This window comes from Sebastes umbrosus, chromosome 16 (genome assembly GCF_015220745.1).
Source record: "Sebastes umbrosus isolate fSebUmb1 chromosome 16, fSebUmb1.pri, whole genome shotgun sequence".
Classification (NCBI taxonomy): Eukaryota; Metazoa; Chordata; class Actinopteri; order Perciformes; family Sebastidae; genus Sebastes; species Sebastes umbrosus.
In genome coordinates, this window is record NC_051284.1 from 24,773,989 (window position 1) to 24,796,482 (window position 22,494).

Sequence of the window (22,494 nt, forward strand, 5' to 3'; positions counted from 1 at the left end):
TTATTATGTGTCTCGCTCTAAGAAGTCTCGTTCTGAAACGAAGGATTACATTACAGCCTGTTTAGTGGCTGGCGGCTGTAACGTTCTCCCTCAATACTGGACCAATTTCAAAATGTGTTGTCACTTAGACACAAAAACATGAGAAAATAGGGTTGAAAAATAGCGAAGTTACCCTTTAAGTTGTTGGCATCCACATTTCCCCTCAATTGCCTAGTGCATCATCCTTCATAGAGAATGACCACAGGCTGAGGTCATAACAACAGTACAGTGTATGCTTGATGAAAACATGCTTTAACTTGTTGTTGTCAGCCTGTGCCTGCAATTCTACATACTTGTCATTTTATCTCATGAATCTAAATAATCATAGCATGAACACAGCAGCAATATAATCATCACTTTTTTGTTTTTTCATCACACTCATTTAATTTCTCCATCTACTTATTTGTTTTGTGCACATTAAGCTGCTTCTTGGCTCAATTCCAACTTTTGCACTGTCAGTGCCGGTACTCCAGGTGAGCGTTGAGGTCATAGTGCTGCATGCTCTCTGTGTGGAGTGTTTTCCAACCTCGCCCTCATCCCATTTCCCATCCACTTTGCCTCCTTTTTTTCCCCTCCTTGCTATTCTAATGTATTGTGTGGTGTGTTTGCATCTCTTTGTGTGCCTTGCTGCTTTCCTGGATAGTTTGGTCCCCAAGATATAGAGCAAATGCTTGAGGTATGTTTCACTGAATTAACAAAGATTTAAAGAAGATCCCTACCCCTTTCCTTCTACCATGACCATGACTAATCTGTGCTAAAACATAGAGGTTGGAGACATAGAGAGGTGTTTCTGGAATGTCAGTTTGGTGTGAGTTTCTCAACATATCGGCATGCTGTTTTGATAAAAAAAAAAGGATTAAAATGAGTTTGTTCGTGTGACTCTAAGCTGCATGTTGCCTGATTGTGACAGAGAGAGGAGCGGAAGATGCTGAGGGAGCTGAAGGTGTTTTTAGATCAGCTGGAGAGAGATGTGCTGCGGGCCCAGGGTGCAGAGGGAAACCTCACCGACAAATATCAGGTGAGTCAGGCCTGGAAAGACAAAGTGCATTGTTACATAACACTCTGCTTTGACAAAGACATTTATCATCTCTCACCATTCTAATTTTATCCTTTTTGTATCGCAGGCATTTAAGAGCTTCCGTGTACAGTATGAAATGAAGAAAAAGCAGACAGATCCGCTGCTGCAGCCTGTCCACAGAGACGGAAAGCTGTCCGTGGACCAAGCTCTGGTCAAACAGGCGTGGGACCGTGTGTCTGCCAGGGTAATTGTACTGCATGCTTCTACATTTACAGCATAAATTATTTATATCCAAGCCACAAAGAAAGCAGACTTAATTATGATAATCAATCATACCCAAATTAAACAGAACCTGAGACTAAATAATAGATTGTCTGATTGTTATTTGTCATTATGCTTTTATTTGTGTAGTGAAGATATCATGAGAGGGTTCCTCTCTTCACTGGCTGCCAGTGAAAGTTCAGTGGGATGGAAGCGTTTGAATAAGAGTTTGTTCAGAGGGGAGGAGACGGGAACAGAGGAGGTTTTGTTCATCGGGTGGCCTGCTCCTCTGGACATCCACAGCTCGTTTAGACTGGCAGAACACTCTTTTGTAGCCTGACTGCTTGTGAACATGTGGAAATGTTTTGATCAGCGTAGCCTCCTCTATGGTGGGATCTTGCTTTAGTAAAGTGTTTTTTTTAATGGATGTCAATTGCAGCTGCTGGACTGGCACATCCATCTGGACAAGTCCTTGCCTGGTCCTCTCGGAGTGATTGGAGCCTGGCTGCACAGGGCAGAGATGGCTCTGAGAGAGGACATTCCCATCCAACATGCTCACGAGGAGACAGCAAACGTTCTGCACAGAAAACTAGAGCAGCATAAGGTAACACAGCAGATCTTTGAGTTTCAATGTGTTCGGATATATACTGTACCATGCTATTGCCATGATAGGTATCCAAATAGTTTTATACAGGTACCGCACACAGGAACGTCAACATGGACGTGATTATATGTGATTACATTTTGCAGGAGGTGTTGAAAAACTTGGAATCGCACAGACAAACCTTCCAGCAGATCCACAGGGACAGATCAGTGAATGGGGTACCTGTTCCACCTGAGCAGCTCCAAGATATGGCTGAACGGTAAGACTTTTAGCAGAATAATTATAATTACATATTGTCCTGTAAATTAATTTGATGTGAAGTTTATTCTAAAAATTGTGTTTAATTGAAAATCAACATCAACTTGATGTTTACTAGTTCTGTTTTTGATAAAGTAGGGCTGTCCTTGACCAAAGAAATTCTTATACTCCATAAAGAATCACACAAAAGCACCACTTTAAATCTTGTGTTTACCAGAGATGTGCTCACAAGTTTCTTGGAAATAAGTCATTCAACATGAAGCATAAAAAAAACGACTAATCGACTAAAGAAATCTTAGTCGACTAAGACCAAAACGATCCATTAAGAGGGGGCAGCCCTTAAAAAACATTTTCTGTGTTTGGTCCTTTATGCCTCCTGTAAAATCAAAGGCAAAAATGTAATGATTATTGAACATCTGTTTCCATTTTGCAGGTTCAATTTTGTGTCCACATCATCACACGCTCACTTGATTAAACTGGAATTCTGGGAAATGAAGTATCGACTGATGGCATTTCTTATGTTGGCTGAGTCAAAGCTCAAGTCCTGGATAATTAAATACGGCAGACGGGACTCAGTTGAACTCCTGTTGCAAACATACCTTGTAAGTGGAGATTAATGGTGTTGCAGTATTTGAATGTCACTGTGTCTACCAGACTATTTAATTTGTATTTTCTATTCCAGACTTTTGTAGAAGGCCACAGGTTCTTTGAACAATATGAGATCATCTACACAGGCCTCAAGCAAGCTGCAGAGGTTTATGTAAAGTCTGACAGTTCAAGTAAGACTCTTTTCTGTTTTATTATCAATTTGCTTGTTATGTATATATAATGTATGCGTATATATAAATATATATACATTTGCTTGGGCTCATTGTAAGCAGTCTTATTATTGATTTCATGTTACAGGGTCTAAGACCTGTAACAGAGGTAAGTCCAAATACAGCCTGACAATCTTTGAAACCTTAACTTTGCCTGTCTCCTGAGCCGCTTCTTTCTGGAAATGTGGGGCTGCACTATTCTTTTCTAACATACTTTCAATCCCCAGAACTGAAAAATCATAATATACTGCTTTATGCATGAAAAAACAACAATAATTGCACTAGTTGGAATGCTATTTTAGCATGATCTTTCTGAGCTAACAGCCTGTAGCATCAACCAAATGATCAGTAGACATAATCAAATGTTGCTTTTTATACCAGTACAGTTGATGCCCATATTGGTTTTCACTAAACTGAACTAGTTCCATATTTTCCTTTCAGTTGAGGAAGCAGAAGGGGTGAGTAAATTCCTCAGTGATGCCACGGCTCAGTGGAGGAACTTGGCTTTGGAGGTGCGGAGCGTTCGCAGCATGCTGGAGGAGGTGATCTCTAACTGGGAGAAGTACAGCAGCACAGTGGCGTCCCTGCAGGCCTGGCTGGAGGACGGGGAGCAGATGCTCAATCAGTCTGAGAATGCCAAACGTGTAAGTATAATCACAGATACTTGTAATGATGAACAGTATTATTTGTCATATACAGCTTATATTTAGGACTGGGTTTTTAAATGGTCACAAAACATTTGAGTCTGTTTTCCTTCTTCCTTTTAGGATTTCTTCAGAAACCTCTCCCACTGGATGCAGCAGCACATGGACATGAACGACGCTGGGAACTTTCTCATCGAGACCTGCGATGACACGGTCTCACGAGATCTGAAGCAGCAGCTTCTCCTTCTGAACGGGAGATGGAGGGAGCTGTTTGTCAAAGTCAAACATGTAAATGCCCTTTGAACAACTGCACCGTGAACTGTCACATCAGCTTAAGCTTCCAAAAAAATTATCCACTCACTGTCTTCCTCTGTTTCATTGGCAGTATGCAAGAGCAGACGAAGTAGATAAGTTGAGACAAGACTACCATGATGGGATTAATACCTTGAAAATGTTCATGGATGCAACCAATGAGAAGATGACTGCTCCTGTCCAAGTATCCTTCCTGAACGTCAGAGCCTTTGTTCAAGATGTTGAGGTAAGCAGCTGATTCGCTCATTCTTAGACTCATTTTCATCTCTCTTCTATACAATGAAACATCATAATACTCTATATCCCAACGTACTGTAGGAAATCAAGCTCAAAGTGCCGGCTATGGAAGCCGCCTGTAAGGCAGCGAGCCGTACTGCTCAGCTGTTGACCAAAGACACTCCACAGGAGGAAGTTTCACAGATGACAGCTGTGATGGCCTCCATCAAAGAGCAGCTGAGCAAGGTGTGTGCATGTCATTATACAGTATGTAATCTACTGGTTTAGCTTATCTTCTTTCTTTTTTTATCTGTGTGTTTATATGCATGTGTTCATTATAGTAAAACTGTTGTGGGGTTTTCAAGGCTGATACTGGTGCCCAGTTTGTATTGAGGGTGCTAATAGCTTATTGTTTTGCCAGTATTTAGTATTTCATCCTGATATACTGAGGGATCTATACTTATTTATATAAACAGACAATTGGATATGTATGCAACATACCTTAGGAAGATGTGGACTCAACTAGGGTGTTGTTTTATTTTACATAAAATTAAGCAAAAGCACGACCAAATCTTACCCAAACCTTAACCAAATTAATTTACCAGAATATTAACCAAAATAAGTTATCCTATATAAACCAATAATGAACAAAAGCTTGAATAAATAAGGATTATTATTGGCACCTGATAATGAAATATAGGGCTGCCAAATTTCAAGTTCTATGCAAATGATGGTATGTAAAACAGAGTTAATTGCTGGCATGATGTTAAAGCCTCTGAAAAAATGGGTTGCTATTGCATTTGTAATTGATTTAAGATGTAAAAAAACCCCACTTCAGTCACCTGTGATTCACTTTAATCAACATGCTTTTTTTCTAATCAGGTGAGGGAGAGAGGTTTACCTCTGCTGAGGGAGTCCCAGTCTCTATTACCTCCACTGGAGGAAATGGAGAAGAACATCACAGGCTTCTACCAGGCTCTGGAGAAGGCCAGTCATATCACCAACACGGCCGACTCTGAGGGACCAGTAGACTTTAAACAGAAATGCCAGGTAACTAATACAGGATTCCCTGTTTGCATAACATACCCAATACCAAGCATTTTTGATTTGTCACCAGGGTGAGAAGCACAGCTTCAAGATATGAATAAATGACTAACACTCTGCTTGCCATTGAATACTGCAGGAGCTGGTGACCTTCACTCAGAGCTGTAAGAAGTGTTTGACAGCGATCGAGAGAAACCATCAGACCATCCAGAAAACAATGAACAACAGTAACAACCTCCAGTACATGGACATGAGCCTTCTGCAGAAAAGAGTAGCAGACCTGCAGTCCTCCTCACAGGTACAGTAAACATCACGGCATATTTTAATTCATATTCAGCTCTTAGAACTGTTTTAGTATTTAATTAAATGACTTGTCTGTGTGTAAAGGGCATGATTAAGGAATCCACAGAGTGGCGGAAGCATGTGGAGGCAAACAGCAGCCTCATGAAGAGGTTCGATGAGTCACGGCTAGAGCTAGAGAAGGTTCTTAAAATGGCACAGAGCTGTCTGACAGAAAGAGGCAACCCAGAGGAGCTGCTCAAGAAACACACGGTAAGAAAACAGGCCTTGTGCAAGATTCACCCTTCCATACGTAGCTGTACATATAGTGTAAGTTATGTCTATTTAAATGCCAAAGTCAGTCCTGGCACAGCATGGAACAATGCAACAGAAAAAATGATAAATGAGTGTGACTCATGATGAGGTCTTTATTTTTTTGCAGGAGTTCTTTGGTCAGCTGGACCAGCGGGTCTTGAATGCGTTCCTCAAGGCTTGTGATGAGCTGACAGATATTTTGCCAGAGCAGGAGCAGCAGTCTCTGCAGGAAACAGTCAGGAAGCTGCACAAACACTGGAAGGTGAGTGACTTGACTTGAATAGTGTCATTTTTCAAGTGCAAGGATCTTTCTTTTTTAATGTAGTTTTAATTATTTTAGATGACCTCAAATATATTAATATTATAAATCTTCCACCAACATGTTTTCATACCAGTTATACAGGGCTGGGTGATAATTCAGTAGTATATCTTTTATTATTTATTATCAGAATCTGGTTTATTTCCAAGTAGGTTTCAGGAACAATAAATTTGCTTTGGTTTATTGGTGCATAACATAAACACAAATTAAATTAAAAATAAAAGTAAATACAAAAATCAAGAAACATAAATATAGAACAGTAGTAAATTACAATGAAAATACGAAAAAATAATACAATAAAATAAAAAATATATACAATTATCTGAATTTAAATGAAAGCTCTATAGAAGAGAATTACAATGAAAAAAATGAATGAAAAAATACTATAAAATATGTACAATATAACTTAAATAACATGCAAGTGGTAGTTTTGTGCAGAAATGTGCAAAATTGTCCAAGGATAGTGCAAAAGTTGACAGTATGAAGTGTAAAGATATGTATATTATGTTGTCAGCATATTGTGATGATATGTTCTGCAAATTTCTGTCGTCCAGATTAATGATTTTACTTGCTTTGAACATCAGTTTGATTTTTTTTCAATATATATATATATATATATATATATTAATATTATAAAATGTCCTTGATATCATTTTCATTGTTAGTCAAAAAGTAGCTTGAAAAAACTGAAACTGCACGAATTGCTCTGAATCTGGCCTCGTAATTATCATGTTTCTCATTTCACAGGACATTCAGACAGACGCCCCCTTTCACCTCCTGCATCTTAAAGTGGAGGTGGAGAGGAGCAAGCTGATGGTGCTGCTGCAGGAGTGCCAGGCGGAGGTGACCAGGGAGAACCGCCACCTGGCTAGCATGGGCAGCGAGAGGCTCGTCAAGGAGCACAGGGTGAGCACAGAGGGGCTGGCCGGCTGGCTGAGATTCATGTATCGATTAACTCAGTGTGAAATAATTCAATGCAAATTCAGTGCTGTGGGAAGCGTGGGAAGATCTAGAAGAACTGAGGCTCTTCCATTGTCACACAAATACTGTCCTCAATCAGCAGTGTTTTGTTGTTTTACATTCTCATACATTTAAATTTTGCACGCTGGCTTTTTGATTGCAGGAGTAACACAAGTAAATAAATGTGTTTTTGTTTTACTTTAGGCCTTCTTCAGAGAAAAGGGCCCCCAGTCCATCTGTGAGAAAAGGCTGCAGCTGATGGAGGAACTTTGTCAGAAGCTCCCGGAGGGTGACCCGGTCCACCAGACCCTGGACACAGCGAGAAAAGACTTCTCTGAGGCCCGAGAGGAAATCGAGAACACCCATCAGAAGCTAATGCTGCACCCAGATAAATGGAAGGAGTACAACGCAAGGTGCAATAACTACTTATTTTGGTCAGGGGGTTGCAATGGTTATAACGTACATACATACAGCATAGGGACTGAGCTTTAGTCCAACATAGGATTCAACATTTTGACTGTTGTCGTGCTGTCGCAACAATAGAAGAATGTGTTGTTGATTCACCAGGCATCCTGTCCTGCATTCATTACATACTCAAAGTAATCATGTTTAAACTCTTTCATTCACTGGAATGATGAGGAGAGAGAGTTGAGGTTTGCGATGCACATATGGTTTGACAGATCTCAAAAAACAAAGTTTGTCAAGCGTTACTGAAAAGGCAAAGATTTTTTAAACACAAAGGAGTAGGAAAATAAAATCATCTGATAGAAACATTTGAAATCCTGCACATCGGCAGCACTGAGTTTATTTGAGATAGAATATTGCGGTCGTGGTTTGTACAAATACTTTTATTTTCATTGGTATTCTACGGATCTAGAGATCTAGAGAAGAACTTTTATTATTTTTTCTCATTCATTTGAACATCATCATCATTTTGTTACAGTCCTGAGCTTGATAAAATAGTAAACACATTAACATTACTGTAAGTAACTTAATAAAATGATAATAATAATAATAATAATAATAATAAAAATGAATTCATATAAATGTTTAAATACATAAAATAAACAAAATTAATAAAAACAAACAAACAAACTAATACCAAATAAAATAAAATAATGGAGAAAGAAACAAAAAAAATAAGGGGTTGTGATGATGCCTTTAGAGTCATAAAAACACACATTAATCATAGAAAGATACATTTTACGCACATGTACACACTGTTCCTAATGCACTATTGTTTACATGCAAATCATTCATAAAGTGAATTGTAGAAGGGCCTCTGGAGCTTTACAGTTCATTGTGTATTTTCAAAATGTATTTTCTTTTTAAGGCTCTCCTTTTTGATCCGTTGTTACAGCCTGAGGCTTTAGTTTAAAGATGAGCTGGTTCACATTTTGAATTTGATGCCTGATGAAGGGCCATGACCGAAAACAATTTGCCTCTTTTTTCTTTCACAAGCAATTATTCCTGAGTTTGACGTGAAATTCTCCCGTCACGGTGTGAAACAGGTACGCTGAACTCTCCTGCTGGCTGATATCTAAAGAAAGTCAACTGAGGCTGCTGAGAAACCGAGCCAATGACCCGAGAAAATATGGCCAGGTGAAGGCTACCATCACGGTGAGTTATTCCACACAGTACACTCCACAACCCAGATATCCACTGACAGTCCCTTCCTCACCTCCTTTGTGATGTGTCACTAGTGATGTGCAGCTGGCTCGTCAGTGTCACTGGTGAGAGGCTGAGACTGTAAAAACAGTTTGCGTCAGATGACTCTTATGAACACATGATGGGCTGTATCACACTCTTCTGTTGTGTTACAGGAGCTGAGGAATGATGCAGAGCTACAGGAGGGGAATCTTGGCTGGCTGAAAGCTCGTATGGCCGTACTTATTGAGATCAGTGCTGACAGCGAAGCCCAGAGGCAAGGAAGCACCCTGAGCAAGCTGTCTACTGATTTTAAGGGTCTTCTTGCTTCTCTCTTCGAGGTAGGTGCAGCTTTCCGATCATATCCCTTCTGGGAATCTACAGTTTGATCTTTCATTTCAACTTGTGAAAAAATTGGAGTGAAAACAAAGGCGTTGTGTTTATATTTTTGTTCAGTATACATACCGCTGCATCAATTCATCACGTTTGGTCTCATACTGTATTTTTCTCTGTTATATCCTCCAGGCTGAGAAGATGGTGCTGGCTGTGGGAGACTGTGTGCAGTTCAGGGAAGAGGTGCAAACTACTTTGGATGACCTCGTCCAGGGACAGAAAGAAGCTCAGGCCGAGGTCACCAGAATACTGGACTGTCCCACTGTGAGAGAAGCTCAGCAGCTACTTCTCGTTCACCAGGTACTCTACTTACACTGTTAAGAAGGCCGGATTTGCTTATAGGGTTAACTTTAAATTAATTTCAATAGATTAACACTTTGAATGTGTCTTCCTTCCCACAGCAACTGTTAAAACGCTTAAAGATGAAGAGAAAGGACGTCCAGCAGCTGATCACCAGAGGACAGCAGCTCCAGGCTGAGGAGGGTTTGGGAGAGACGCTTCAGCAGGACCTGCAGAGTTTAGAGAACACGCTCTGCAAAATGGAGCAGACTATGGACTCACAGGAGCAAAGCCTCGAGGTGAGCAATGTTACTAATGCTGTGTTCCCACTACGAGCGACACAGCAACAGGCTACAAGTCATTTTCAATGGAAGCCAGTGACACAAAGCTACAAACTGACGCCCGACACTTGTCGCTGTGTGATGAGTGTGAAGCGATACAAATAAAGTTGAGCTGGTCTCAGCTTCAGGCAATGATTCAAGGACACTGTTAGTGAATAACATTTCACGGTGTATTAAATCAGCACTGCTGTAATGAATAATAATTACCTGCAACAACACATTTGAATGAGGGATGATTTTGCTGCAGTCTTTCTTTGCAAAATATCATGAACAGAAAGGGTCTTTACTTTTTGCTCCGATTAATTATTGTGAAATGAATGTACGATGTGATCAATAACTGTCAGCCTCCGAGCTGAATCCTGACACATCTCATCTTGTGATCAATTTAGTTATTAAATGATGGCATGAAGAATTGCTTCAATCACTAAATACGTGGCTTGTGCTGTGTGATATTGTGCCTCTGCCCCTTAATGTTATTTCAGTAAAGTGTAAGAATTGGTTCAGACTTTAGCCGAAACACGGTTTATTTCACTTCTAGAAGTAAAGAGCTTGGCCATGTAAAGGAGGAGAGGGATTCCTGTTAATGCAGTCGGCTTTGGTGATGCAGCATTTGAGGAAAATTGTCCTAAATGAAGGGTTGAGAGGTCTGATTGATGTTTTTGCTGGAAGGACTTGCCTTCTGAGGCTTGACAGTCTTTTTGGAGGATAGTGATGCGGTGAGTCACTCATCTCACTCTTGATGCTGCTTTTATAGATCGTAGACAGGATGGAGGTGGGAGACTTGAAATGGAAACTTTGTTTGGCTTGTGTGTGTGTGTGTGTGTGTGTGTGTGCGTGCGTGTGCGTGTGTGTGTGTGCGGGAGAATGCACTGGGGATCCAAGTAAAATATTATGGGCACGGTGCAGAGCAATATATCTGATGTTTCTGACTCTGCGGCACCACTGGGGCGAGGTGCTAGCAGAATATTCACTGTGATACCTCTGTCAATATGCTGACTCATCACTAAGTCTGCCCCCTCTTAGTTGATTAGGCGACGTCTCATTGGTTGTTTTGGTCTTAGTCGACTAAGATTTCTTTAGTTGATTAGTCGTTTTTTATGTTTTTTCATGCTGAATGACTTATTTCTAAGAAACTTATGAGCACATTTCTGGTAAAGACAAGATTTAAAGTGGTGCTTTTGTGTGATTCTTTGTGGAGAAACTCAGTTTTAACAGATCTGTCGATTAAATCAACTAATCAATTAGTTGACAAAATCGTATGAGTGTTAGTCGAGTAAGATTTTTTTGAAGCCCTAGCCATCACCCTTGCTGATAAGCCAAACTTGGTGGTGTCATCTGCATACTTAATGATTGGGCTGCAACTAACTATTATTTTCATTGTCGATTAATCCGTCAATTATTTTCTCGATTAATCGATTAGTTGTTTGGTCTATAAAATGTCAGAAAATGGTGAAAAATGTCAGATCAGTGTTTCCCAAAGCCCAAGATGACGTCCTCAAATGTCTTGTTTTGTCCACAACTCAAAGATATTCAGTTTACTGTCATAGAGGAGTAAAGAAACCAGAAAATATTCACATTTAAGAAGCTGGAATCAGAGAATTTTAACTTTTTTTTTTCTTTAAAAAATTACTAAAACTGATTAATTGATTATCAAAATAGGTGGCAATTAATTGAGTAGTTGACAACTATTCAATTAATTGTTGCAGCTCTACTTAATGATGTCATGTGTTCTTTTGGTGGTGATCTTGATCTGGGATTACTGCCATTAGAAAGTAATTATGTTCCTGTTGTAACTTTTAAACTACATTGAAGGGAAAGTGATAGTAGGAAGGTCCAATAAACAGCATTGCATTTGACAGACATTGCATGTTATCCCCTTTTGAATTGGCTGTGTTGTGTTTTATAGATAAAGAAGCGCTATATATAAAGTTGATTTGCTTTGATATAAATGATTTGGGGCATTGTCGTCCTCAGGTCACACTGGCAGCATGGCAGGAGTTTGACAGCCAGCAGGAGGCCGTGCACGAGTTTGTCAATAAAGCGCGCTCAACGATGGAGAGAGACCTGAACTTCAGCAGTCCAGAGAGCCTGTCTGTCGAGCTTGACCAAGCCAGAGTAAGTCAAGTTTGTTTCTGTGGTTTATTCTTCACATTTTTACGACTGGAAGTATATTAGCTAAATATTACCAATATTCTTAATTGTTTTGTAAACAGGTGTTGTTGAAGCAGTGTGAAGCCGAGGCCTCCCATATGAACACGTTGATGAAGAGAGCAACAGAAATCCAGCTTGGTCCAAAGAACAAGACTCTGCTCTTACAACAAGCTCGTTCCCTCAGCGAGCAAGTGGACAAAGTTGAGGCTGGGCTCAAGAAAGAGTAAGATGATGGATTTCATTCTTGATAATGTTTTAGTAGTCTTCAAATAGTGTTTCCAATTACATTAGGCTTTTAGCTTAATATGATACTTTACCAGATGAGCAGTTTGTCACAAAGGGTAATACAACACAATACAAATTTACATAACAATACAGGCTGATTTGAAAGTCAGTGGAGAATGTATTTGTGTGATAAATTACCTGACATCTCAAGGACCCAGATGTAGTAAACCCAATTATCTGGTACTCTGTACCTCACACGCTTGCCAAGATTTATTTGCAATTATTACATAGCCAATTTATATTTGATACTCTACTTGTGTTCCAGCGTCAAGACTCTTGAAGAAATGAAAAGTCAGTGGGATCAGTTTGGAGCCGGGTTTGAAACCTTTTCCTTGTGGATATCCGACAAGGAAAAGCAGCTGGACGTACTGAAATCTTCTGCTTCGCCTCTTCAGCAACAGATCAACACCGTTAAGGTACAGTATTGTGTATTATGAAGCTACAGCCCTCTTACAACACACCCTAACAGTAATCTTAGCCAGTCAGAAAGGCTGTCTTAAAGAGACTTTGGTGTTAGAAAGCAACAACGCAGGCCTTCTTTGCCCAAGCGCTGACACACCGTCTCTGTTTTTGACACCCACACCAGTCCGTCTTCAACACAAATAGAAAGGAGGAACTGTTCATGAAGTCTCTGGTTTGTGTATTATTTAGTAGTTTCAGTTGTTTCAAGCTGTCACAATGTGCCAGTGAGACACACATTTGCTTTTAGGATGCAGGAGGTGTAACTCTTTATTAAACCTGTATAAAAGCACTCAGACATTTTTGATAGCTCTGATTATTATTTGCTTTATTCTGTGAAACATCAAGAAACACCAAGAATATGTTTAATTTGTTTTGGTAGTGATTTAAATGTCAACTGTTTGAGAAAGCAACCAACCTAAGTACTGTTAATATTATTTTAGTTTTGCTTCACAGCAAGGGTTTTTGTTTATTTGCTTGATGGGTTCGTTTTATACATTTTGGTTTATTTAAGCTATTGTTTTGGGTTTTTCTAATTCAGTATTGGTTTAATTTTGGGATTTTCTTTAATTTCTTTTTAACTATATCTTGAGGTTTTTTTTTAAATTGCTTTTTGAACTATTTGGGTTGTTGCTTTTAAAATATAATGTATTGTAAATATTATATATTCATGGTTTATGAAATTTAATTCATATTTTTGATAATAGAAGGCAAAAAACACCTCTCCCCAATGCCCCAAAAAATCCACAGAGTTTCACCTCCACTGGACAATTATAAAAAGTCTTGTTTGTTGTTATTGATTCTCATCCGTCCCTGCATGTCCAGGCTGTCGGTGCAGAGCTCCAGGAGCGAGCTGAGCTTCCTTGTCGACTGGAGGCAGATTCTCAGGCGCTCGCCCAGTTCGTATCTTCAGGGGAGGCGGCTCGCATCAAAGCCCGTCTCACCCAAATCGGCCGGTACTGGGAGGAGCTGAAGGAGAGCGTACAGCAGCTCGATGGACAGCTGGAGGAAAGTTCCTCTCACCAGCAGAAGTTCAAAAATAGCCTTGATGAGGTAAATAGGCTTATTATTGATACTTACTGGCTTTTTTTAATATCGTGACAGTATACAGAATAGCACACAGTTATTTTTTATCTTGTTTCTCTCCTAGGTTCAAGCATCTCTCAGTGAAGTACACACAGACCTGGAGCATCCTATCAAATCCTGCACCTCCTCATCAGAAACCTACAAAGCTCTTCAAAACCACATGGTGTTTAGTTGTTTTTACTAAATCTTTTATAAAAAATGCTATACATTTGGTTTTGTATACTTTGCTCCTGTAATTTAAAAAACTTTGAAAGCTTCATACAGAGCCAGCCGTCTTCCAGCTCCCAGCTAATGCTCTGTGGGTCACTGACTTGTGTTTTTGTTCTTCAGGATGTCTGTCAGAATCAGGAGAAGCTGAAGGGAACCTTGCTGTCCCTGTCAGCTGGAGCCCGGAGACTCAGTGACAAAGAGCAAGCAGAGCGGACGGTGACGGAGCTGAACAACCGCTATGACCAAAACGTACAGGAGGGAAAGGACAAACAGAGCACTTTGGAAAACCTGCTGTCTCTTTGGCAAAAGTAAGAGTTATTGAACAGATTCATTTAACATATGTAGGGTTTTGATGTGAATAAAAGCAATGTTAATGGATAAATTGGATCACTGTCTTATCCAGTTGTTGTTGGGTAACATAAACACTCCACTTGCAGTAAAGTACAGCCAACAGTGTAAACTGAAAAATAAATCTTGCTTTCTGTTAATGTGTTTCAGGTTTGAGAAACAACGTTCAAACTTTGTTTCCTGCTTGGAGAGAAGTGAATGTGCATCGAAACCAGAGAGTCAGTATCTGTCAGCTGATAAAGCAAAGCTCCGCACAGAGATACAAGATTTGCAGGTACAATACAGAACACACACAACTCCCATAGTTCTCCAAAAGACATCTAAAACCAAGTCTTAACCCTAAAATAATTAGCAAATGACCGTATCTTTAAATGCTAAAATTGAAAGAATTTTTCATTGAGTTTTTCATCAAGAATAGATTTTGAATTGAATAGTGGGATACCAAAAGATTTTCACCCCTAATGCACAGATATATAAGTGGTACACATACATATTTATACAACACTAACTTTAAAAGAGAACATATTTTTAGTGACAGTATATTTCCCTTGCAGGCGTTGCACTCTGAGGTCCAGTCCCTCGAGCCTGCTCATGCTGAGTTGGTATCTTTGGGGACGTCTTTGTGTCCGACTGCACCAGAGGAGCGAGTGAAGCACCTGCAAGACGAGCTGGAGAACCTGCAGAGGAGATTACATGTTCAAAATGAAAATCTCCCTCAAAGGTAAAATAATCTAACACAAAATATATTTTTTTTCTTTATTGACATTTTCTTTCCAGGTCACACACGTTGTTCCAGGGACCAGTCTGATGAAACAAGTTCAGCTTAGTCAGTCTAGCTTTGATTACTCCGGTTTCACAAACAAATCAGTGTTTTCACACTTTCAAAGAGGTGAAGTTTGAAATCATCAATGTATCAGGAGCAGCATATTTAATAGAAAACATTACCAAATCCATGTCCAGAAATAGAAATATTTATCCCAGGTGGAGCTGCAAAATCTTATATGACTCAGCAATGTCAAAGATACTGTATATAGAGTACCAGTTGATTTTAGTGTGTATTTCAGCATCCTGAATAACACAGATGTGCTCTTATATTCTATGTAACTTGCTGAATGTGGATTAGGTAATGTTTTCAAATATTTTTTGATACCTGGATGGATGGAGACATCTGAATACTGATAAAACACAGCTCAGGTGATGGTTGTTTTTGTGCGGAATGTTTTGTATTTGTGTGTTTAAATTATACAATATCATGTTGAACTATTTCAGCAGTTACAAATACAGTAAAAGTAGTACTTGTTCAAAAGATCAGTGGTAAATGCTTATGTCTGCTCAATCAAACAGTCTGGCTATGTTTTGTCTAGGGCTGCAACTAATCTCTAATATCTTTAAATGTCTTGTTTTGTTAGTCTAAAAGCCCAAAGATATTCCATTAAATATGATATAAAACAGAGAAAAGCAGGAAATCTCCATATTTGAGAGGCTGAAAACAGCGCTTCTGTCATTTTTGCATGAAAAAATACTTTAACGATTAATAGATTATCAAAATAGTTGCCAATTATTTTTCTGTCGAATCGCTGCAGCTCTAGTTTTGTCTTTGTTTTGGATTTTCTTTGACACCATATTCAATATGGAACATGTTAATTACAGATATTATGTACGCACAATACACCACATATTAATGATTTACAGTTAAATGTAGTGTAACAGTGATGGAACCTTTAGTGTTAAATATTTGATTGAATGAAAAGTATATAGTATAATTTTTATATATTATATATATATTTTGTCCCCCAGAATCAAAGATCTCCAGAGCCACCTCTCGCTGGTGGAGCAGTTTGACCAGGCCCTGCTCAAATTCTCCCAGTGGAGTGAGACCATGCTCTCAAATCTGCACTCAGCGTCTCAAATCAACATCAGCAACCTGCAGTCTACAACCACACAAGTAAAGGTAAGAACCACACAGAGTCATCCTGTTTGTGCATGCAGGGTGTTACTCCTTCCAGAGCCACTTATAGCAACGACTGATCCTTTATCGATTGCCTCTTACAGGAGACCCAGGTGGCCTTACAGAAGCAGTCCAGTGTGAGACAGAGCTTGGAGCAGCAGACTGAGAAGCTGTGTCAGTTCTGCGAGCCCAGTGATGCACAGCTCCTCCGCAGCCGAGCAGACAGCTGTCTTCAGCCCTACCTGGAGGCCCAACACATAGCTGAGCTCCAGTTAGAGTGCCTTGAAAGACTCGAGGCTTTTCTGCAGACCTATGGTGTGGCTGCAGGGGTGTTGCGGGGTCTGAAGCAGACCGTGGAGAGTGCCGGGAGCTGGGACCGCGGACGAGTAGAGGAGCTGCAGCAGGAGCTATCCACTATCGTCCCAGACATCAGCCAGCTCGAGACTCTAGCTGTCAATCTGGACAGCAGCCTCTGCAAAAGCCATCTCCACATCGGTGCTGACGAAGGCTCTCGTAAGTCATGCCGCATGCTGGCTGACGCACTCAGTGCTGAGCTGGATGCAGTGAGGAACCTGCTGGGTACCAAGCAGAGTGAAGCGGAGGCCCTGGGGTCTCTGTGGACCTCATTTAGGCAGCGTAAAGAACAGCTGCTCAAAGCTGTGGAGGACATTGAAGAAAAGGGCGACCACCAGAGCTTCAAAGAGCCCAGCCTGCACGCGCTACAGCAGAGGTAATATGAATGCTATCAGATCAGTATTTATATTAGGTCAATGCTATAATTCAAAGGTTGAGTTAGTGAAGTTATTAACTTTTTGTGCATATATATTATCCGTCTGTTTGTCAGGCTGAGGTTCTTTAATCAGCTGGAGGATGAGCTCCAGTCACACCAGCATGAGGAGCAGTGGCTGAGGGACAAAGGCAACCAGCTGGCCCAGAGAGACGCAGAGTTGGCCGGGGAGGTACTGAGGGAAATCAGTCTGCTGGAGACCACATGGGAGGACACCAAGAGGCTCATCACAGAGAGGTACTGAAGGAATGAAAGAGGGAAATATTGCATTATCAAAAAGTGCAGGGTAAAAGCTAAAGACAATACTGAAAACAATAGCGGATCACTACTGAGATGAAACACTCCAAAAACAGATCTTACTGGGAGAAAGAGTTGATGCTTAGTCCTTTTCTTTTCTTTTTTCTTTGCCAGTGTTGCAGATGCAAATGAGTCAAAAATCAATTTTTTAGAGATTTGAACTCTCTGGAGTAGTACTTTGTTCTCACATACACTAATTAAAGGATTATGAAACACACTCTTGTTTTGGCAGAAAAAAACATTGTTACACTGACCTCTGTGGTTGATTGTTTCAAGTGTGTTGCACTTTACATTACATCACTTCTGGGATGTGAACCTTTTAGCTGCTAAATGGGTGAAAAACAGAATTTTCAGCCTGTTCTTCATTACTTTCCAACAATTTTCTGTTATTCAGTTTATTGTATATTTATTGCGTGTTATCTTTACAGTTAATTTGCATAATCCTGAATGGATAATACCCTTCTCTCTCTCTCTCCCTCTTTGACAGACAGGAGCAGTGCAATGTCCTTGTTGAGCTTATGAGAGAATATCAAATCCTGAAAACCTCCATCAGCAGCATTATTGAGAGCACCGAACCTCTGGTTGAGATAAGCTCCGTGTTGAAGGACCATGAGGAAACCAGAAGGTCACTAACCAAGGTGAGGTCAAATTAACATCTCACAATTTTGCAAAAAAGAGTATCTTAGTTCTGTTTTTTGACTTTATCATTGGTCATCAGAATGCTTAAAAGGTTTGTTGTCTTTATTTGTAGCACGAGACGGTGAAGATTGAGATGGCTAGCAAGCAACATGAACTGGACCAGTTTTCCAGTAAAGGAAAACAACTGGTGATTGAACTGAAGAAGATCCCTGAGTGTAACGCTCAGATGATGAAGAAGGACATGGAGACCCTGGTTGACCAGTGGCTGGATGTAAGTCTGACTTCAGAAAGTTGCTGTGTCAATTCGTTGCATCATTCATTGTTGTGCTTTTAATAGCTTTTAGTCAACAATGGAAGTACATTGCACAGGCAATACTTGTTCTTAGGATCAATTCATTGCTGGTTTTGTTTTTAATGGGATTTGATGACAAGAAGTAAAATATGAAATATCGGCAGCCTGATCCTTTAGCAACTATCAGTTAAAACTTTTACCGACATGGTTTTTGCTACGTTTCCTCACACCAAATGTGATAAACCATTGGGTTTCTTCAGAAGTACAAAAGACCACACTTCTGTTTACTCCACATAGTGTTGTCCTGTGTGGACAGAAGGGAAAGACACGTGAATGTTTTTGCAAATAGATGTTTTGTCGGACAGTTCTCAGCCAGAAAAGATTAGGTGTGCCACATCTCAGAATAAACCAAGTGTAATTTATATACATGAATTGGCCTAGAAACACTAATAAACAAAACATAATTGCAATGTAGATCTTTGTGATCTATATTATGTTGCATGAGCAGTGCAACCTAATATATAAAACATAAAAGCTCAGTGCCAGACACACTACAGAGAGTAAGTGTGACGTTTGTGATTTAATCCACTTCTCAGGTGTCTGAGAAGATAGATGACAACATTTATCGGCTGAACCAGAGTTTGATACTGTGGGAGGATGTGCGTAAAATCAGCGAGGACACCGAGAGCTGGACAAGCAGCTGTGTGATTGAACTAAACGAGAGCCTGAACAACCTCAATGACAGTCAGAAGGTGTCGGCAAGGCTCTCCATGTTACAGGTAAGATTTCTAATTATAGTTCATAATTAGTTTTACCTACTTTGATACCTGATAAGTATGGTTTTCCACATTAGGACAATGCAAATGGTAAATCAAAAAATACTTTAAGACATAAACACACTGTGCAACCACAACTACAGGGTGTAGTGTCTCACAGATTACCAAAGAAACGAGGGGGTGTAATGCATATGGTTTTCATACATCCACAGGCGGAAATGGGCGAGAAGGAGCAGAAACTTCAAACCCTGCAGAGCAAAGTATCAGAACTGAAGAAGTGCAGTCAAAGTCAAGAGACCCCTGCTAAATTACAGGTTCGAAAGATGATTCAAATCTCGTTTGTTTTGTTCTTCTACATTTGCACTAATTGACAAACAGATATTAACCTTTGACCGTGCAGGTCATCCTCTTCATGTGCATGTGTGTCACCTACAAATTTGTATTCTTCTTGAATCAGGCGCTGGAGAGTGACCTTCGTAAAAAGATCAGCACTGTTCAGAAGCTCCATGAGCAGGCCAGGGGAAACCTCATGGACTTCACTTCTCAAAGGAATCAGCTGGAAGACTACATCTCACAGATGTCTGCGTGGCTAAAAAGCATGGAGGATTCCCTCGTTTCTTCTCCCACTGGATCGGATCCTGAGGACATCTGCAGAGTGAAGGTGAAGCCTAAATAACAATGACATTGTTGGTGTTACAGATAGGCAACCCTTCTTTTCTTTTAGAGGACAGAAAATGTAATAGTAGAATAAAAAACTAAACTACTTTTTTAAACATGTTTTAAAGGACCTTCAGAAAGAGCTGCAGAATCAGCAGGGCAGTATTGACTCAACGAGGGAGAGCCTCAACACCCTGTGTAGAAAATATCCCTCTGAGGAGCTGGCTGGTTTGGGTTCAGCTCTCACTGACCTCATCAAGACTTATGAGTCTGTGAACCAGCTGTCTGCCAGGACGCTGGCATCGCTGCAGAACTGTCTTCAGCAGCAGTTCAACGGTAAGAAATCTAAAAACTAATCTGAATAAAATGAGTAGTGTTACTCAGGCCCTGTTCAGATCTGGCATTAACATGCATCTTGGGTGATCCGATCACAAGTGGACAGCTTTAAGTACGTCAGTTCACTCCTGGTATTAGCATGCGTCTCCACATAAATCTCTAGTGACCACTTGTGATCGGATCTCACTTCCCCGCTCTATATGCAAGTAAACACATAGATCAGGAGTTGAGCTTTCATTAAAGCAAAATTATGACTTGTGTGTTAACTGAATACTAAACGACAATGATTATCGGCAACATAATCTTCACTTCACCTATCTCCCGCGCCCCGCTCTCGTTGAAACATGAGAGCAGAGGATATTAACGATCGTGTAAAGTTTTAGCAGGGCCTTGGCAGAATTAATATAGGGGAAACAGTGTTCCATCATCTCACAAGCCGTTGGGGATCACCTCTCTTGGTGAATAACACACACAAACACACACCCACGTCAGTTGAGTAGACGGACCTTAATGTGGACCAGGACACATTTGTGTACACACTGCGAAAAGAATGTGGCCCAGACCACCTCTGAATGTGGTCTGAGCGATCGGATCTGAATGCGTCCTCAATGCATCTTGAGTGCATTCACATCTGGGATCACCCAGGATGCATGTTTATGCCAGGTCTGAACAGGGCCTCAGTGGTCACTTACATGCCTCACTATTGTAATACTAAGGTTCCAATGTGTTGAATTCACAAGTTAAACGATACATAACACTATTGCACTATGTCCTGTTTCTGTGACCAGGTACTTTCTGTTGCCTCCTTTTAATTTCTTGCTTTTGAATGAGAAGCCCTGCCTCATATAGTGGCCTCTGAGTGTAAAATTCTTTCTGTTTTAGCAAGAAAAAACTTGATTCTGTTTGAATCTACACCAGATATGAATTCCCTTTCTCCCTCTGCCTCCTCAGATCTAGTTCAGGAGTTCCATCGTTGGCTTTCAGAACAGAGGGAGATAGTGAAAGAGTGTTCTGACAGATCTGGAGACACTCAAATTGTGGAACGCAAACTACAGAAACTAAAGGTAAAACTGAAATAGCTGTTCACTAAATTATAGTCTTTGATGGGGATTAGAGTAGAATTTGGATTGTGCTCTTATCTACAACTGGTGAAATGAAAGAATAATCCTCATTCAAAAGCATCCTACATGCTAGGAGTTATAAACACAAAGCTAAAAGTGCTGTGGGTTATCTGTCAGGGCGCCATGGATCGTGTGGAGGAGGGAGAGGTACGTCTAACTCAGGTCTGTGAGGAAGGAGAGAAGCTCCTACTCCATCTTCCCAAAGCCAGCGCTGGGCAAGTCCAGCAGCACCTTTCCTCCATCCAGCAGGACTGGGACAGCTTTGTGGAGCAGTGCAGACAGAACCAACAGATCCTGGAAGACAGTGCGTCGCTCATGAAAGGGTACGAGACTCACACAATCACCAGTTTTCCATACAGCACTTTGTAAGCCAACCATTTATTTAGCATTGCATTGTAAATTCCTTGTAGGTTTGAGGGTCGCCTGAAGAAGCTCAGGTGGTGGTTGGAGCACATGGAAAAGAGGATGACCACAGATCTGCTTGAAGCGAAGCAGCGCGGTCCTGAAAAGGCCTTGCTCGAGCAAGTGGAGGAATATCAGCAGGAAGTGCTCAAAGAAAGGTGCTGAATCTGATTCAAGTCTGTGAAAGAAAGAAAAGAAAACAGACATTTCATGTTTTTTCATTGTCTCCAAAGCTCCCTAAAAGGATCCCTGATTTACATTTTATTCCCTTCCATACAGGGATTCATTTGAACGCCTCGGTCAGGAGGGACAGGCACTGAATGAAGGCGGGCGAGGTGATGGTAGTGAGACAAGAGTGTCAGCTCAACTACAGTCACAGCACCAGGCCTTACTGAGGCGTGTGAGAGAGAGGCTGCGCAGCTGCCAGCTCACTTTACAGGAGCAGCAGGCCTTTGAAGAGACGCTGCAGACTACCTGGACGTGGCTTAACGGAGTCCAGGAGCGCCTGGCGTCACTCAACAGCACAGTCGGCAATAAAGAGACTCTGGAAAAAAGACTAGGTCTTGTACAGGTCAGTGAATAATGCCCCGATCCAAAGATATTGTTCTTTGGATTACAGTGTTATCTGGACATATTTTGAAACATTAAAATGATCTTGCCCATAGCTCTTTCTTGCTGTTTTTCTTTTATACATGCAGGATATCCTGCTAATGAAGGGTGAAGGTGAGGTGAAGCTCAACATGACCGTAGGAAAAGGAGAACAGGTCCTGAAGCACAACAGAATGGAGGGGCAGGAGGCCATTTGTTCACAGCTACAGAACCTGAAGGATGCCTGGGCCAACATGTTGATGACTTCCATGAGTTGCCACAGGTAGGAAAATGTGTCATCTTCTGCACCCTGGGAGAGCAGTAGAACCATAGGTCATAATCAAGGATAAAACACTTCTTCATTT

General features: G+C 40.7%; 1 protein-coding gene across 14 annotated transcripts in view; it reads left to right on the forward strand.

The window, feature by feature from the left end:
- Positions 1-22,494, forward strand: part of syne1b (spectrin repeat containing, nuclear envelope 1b) — an 89,596-nt gene that overhangs the window by 19,476 nt on the left and 47,626 nt on the right. For 8 of the 14 annotated variants that reach the window (XM_037747215.1, XM_037747214.1, XM_037747220.1 and 5 more), the window contains 44 exons: positions 462-512; positions 950-1,057; positions 1,164-1,301; positions 1,758-1,922; positions 2,069-2,181; positions 2,614-2,782; positions 2,863-2,959; positions 3,087-3,107; positions 3,440-3,642; positions 3,766-3,930; positions 4,028-4,180; positions 4,273-4,416; positions 5,053-5,220; positions 5,354-5,512; positions 5,602-5,766; positions 5,936-6,070; positions 6,875-7,033; positions 7,292-7,500; positions 8,599-8,707; positions 8,911-9,075; positions 9,260-9,427; positions 9,529-9,705; positions 11,722-11,862; positions 11,961-12,121; positions 12,449-12,599; positions 13,468-13,695; positions 13,793-13,891; positions 14,059-14,246; positions 14,437-14,560; positions 14,841-15,007; positions 16,084-16,237; positions 16,339-16,964; positions 17,079-17,258; positions 17,806-17,956; positions 18,070-18,228; positions 18,846-19,028; positions 19,238-19,339; positions 19,483-19,686; positions 19,811-20,018; positions 20,970-21,082; positions 21,257-21,462; positions 21,550-21,699; positions 21,821-22,112; positions 22,240-22,412. In XM_037747215.1, coding sequence (XP_037603143.1) covers positions 462-512; positions 950-1,057; positions 1,164-1,301; positions 1,758-1,922; positions 2,069-2,181; positions 2,614-2,782; positions 2,863-2,959; positions 3,087-3,107; positions 3,440-3,642; positions 3,766-3,930; positions 4,028-4,180; positions 4,273-4,416; positions 5,053-5,220; positions 5,354-5,512; positions 5,602-5,766; positions 5,936-6,070; positions 6,875-7,033; positions 7,292-7,500; positions 8,599-8,707; positions 8,911-9,075; positions 9,260-9,427; positions 9,529-9,705; positions 11,722-11,862; positions 11,961-12,121; positions 12,449-12,599; positions 13,468-13,695; positions 13,793-13,891; positions 14,059-14,246; positions 14,437-14,560; positions 14,841-15,007; positions 16,084-16,237; positions 16,339-16,964; positions 17,079-17,258; positions 17,806-17,956; positions 18,070-18,228; positions 18,846-19,028; positions 19,238-19,339; positions 19,483-19,686; positions 19,811-20,018; positions 20,970-21,082; positions 21,257-21,462; positions 21,550-21,699; positions 21,821-22,112; positions 22,240-22,412 — 7,301 coding nt within the window. Of the gene's footprint in view, positions 1-461; positions 513-682; positions 716-949; positions 1,058-1,163; positions 1,302-1,757; positions 1,923-2,068; positions 2,182-2,613; positions 2,783-2,862; positions 2,960-3,086; positions 3,108-3,439; positions 3,643-3,765; positions 3,931-4,027; positions 4,181-4,272; positions 4,417-5,052; positions 5,221-5,353; positions 5,513-5,601; positions 5,767-5,935; positions 6,071-6,874; positions 7,034-7,291; positions 7,501-8,598; positions 8,708-8,910; positions 9,076-9,259; positions 9,428-9,528; positions 9,706-11,721; positions 11,863-11,960; positions 12,122-12,448; positions 12,600-13,467; positions 13,696-13,792; positions 13,892-14,058; positions 14,247-14,436; positions 14,561-14,840; positions 15,008-16,083; positions 16,238-16,338; positions 16,965-17,078; positions 17,259-17,805; positions 17,957-18,069; positions 18,229-18,845; positions 19,029-19,237; positions 19,340-19,482; positions 19,687-19,810; positions 20,019-20,969; positions 21,083-21,256; positions 21,463-21,549; positions 21,700-21,820; positions 22,113-22,239; positions 22,413-22,494 lie in introns of all 14 variants that reach the window. The other 6 variants (XM_037747229.1, XM_037747218.1, XM_037747222.1 and 3 more) reach the window with 4 other exon arrangements.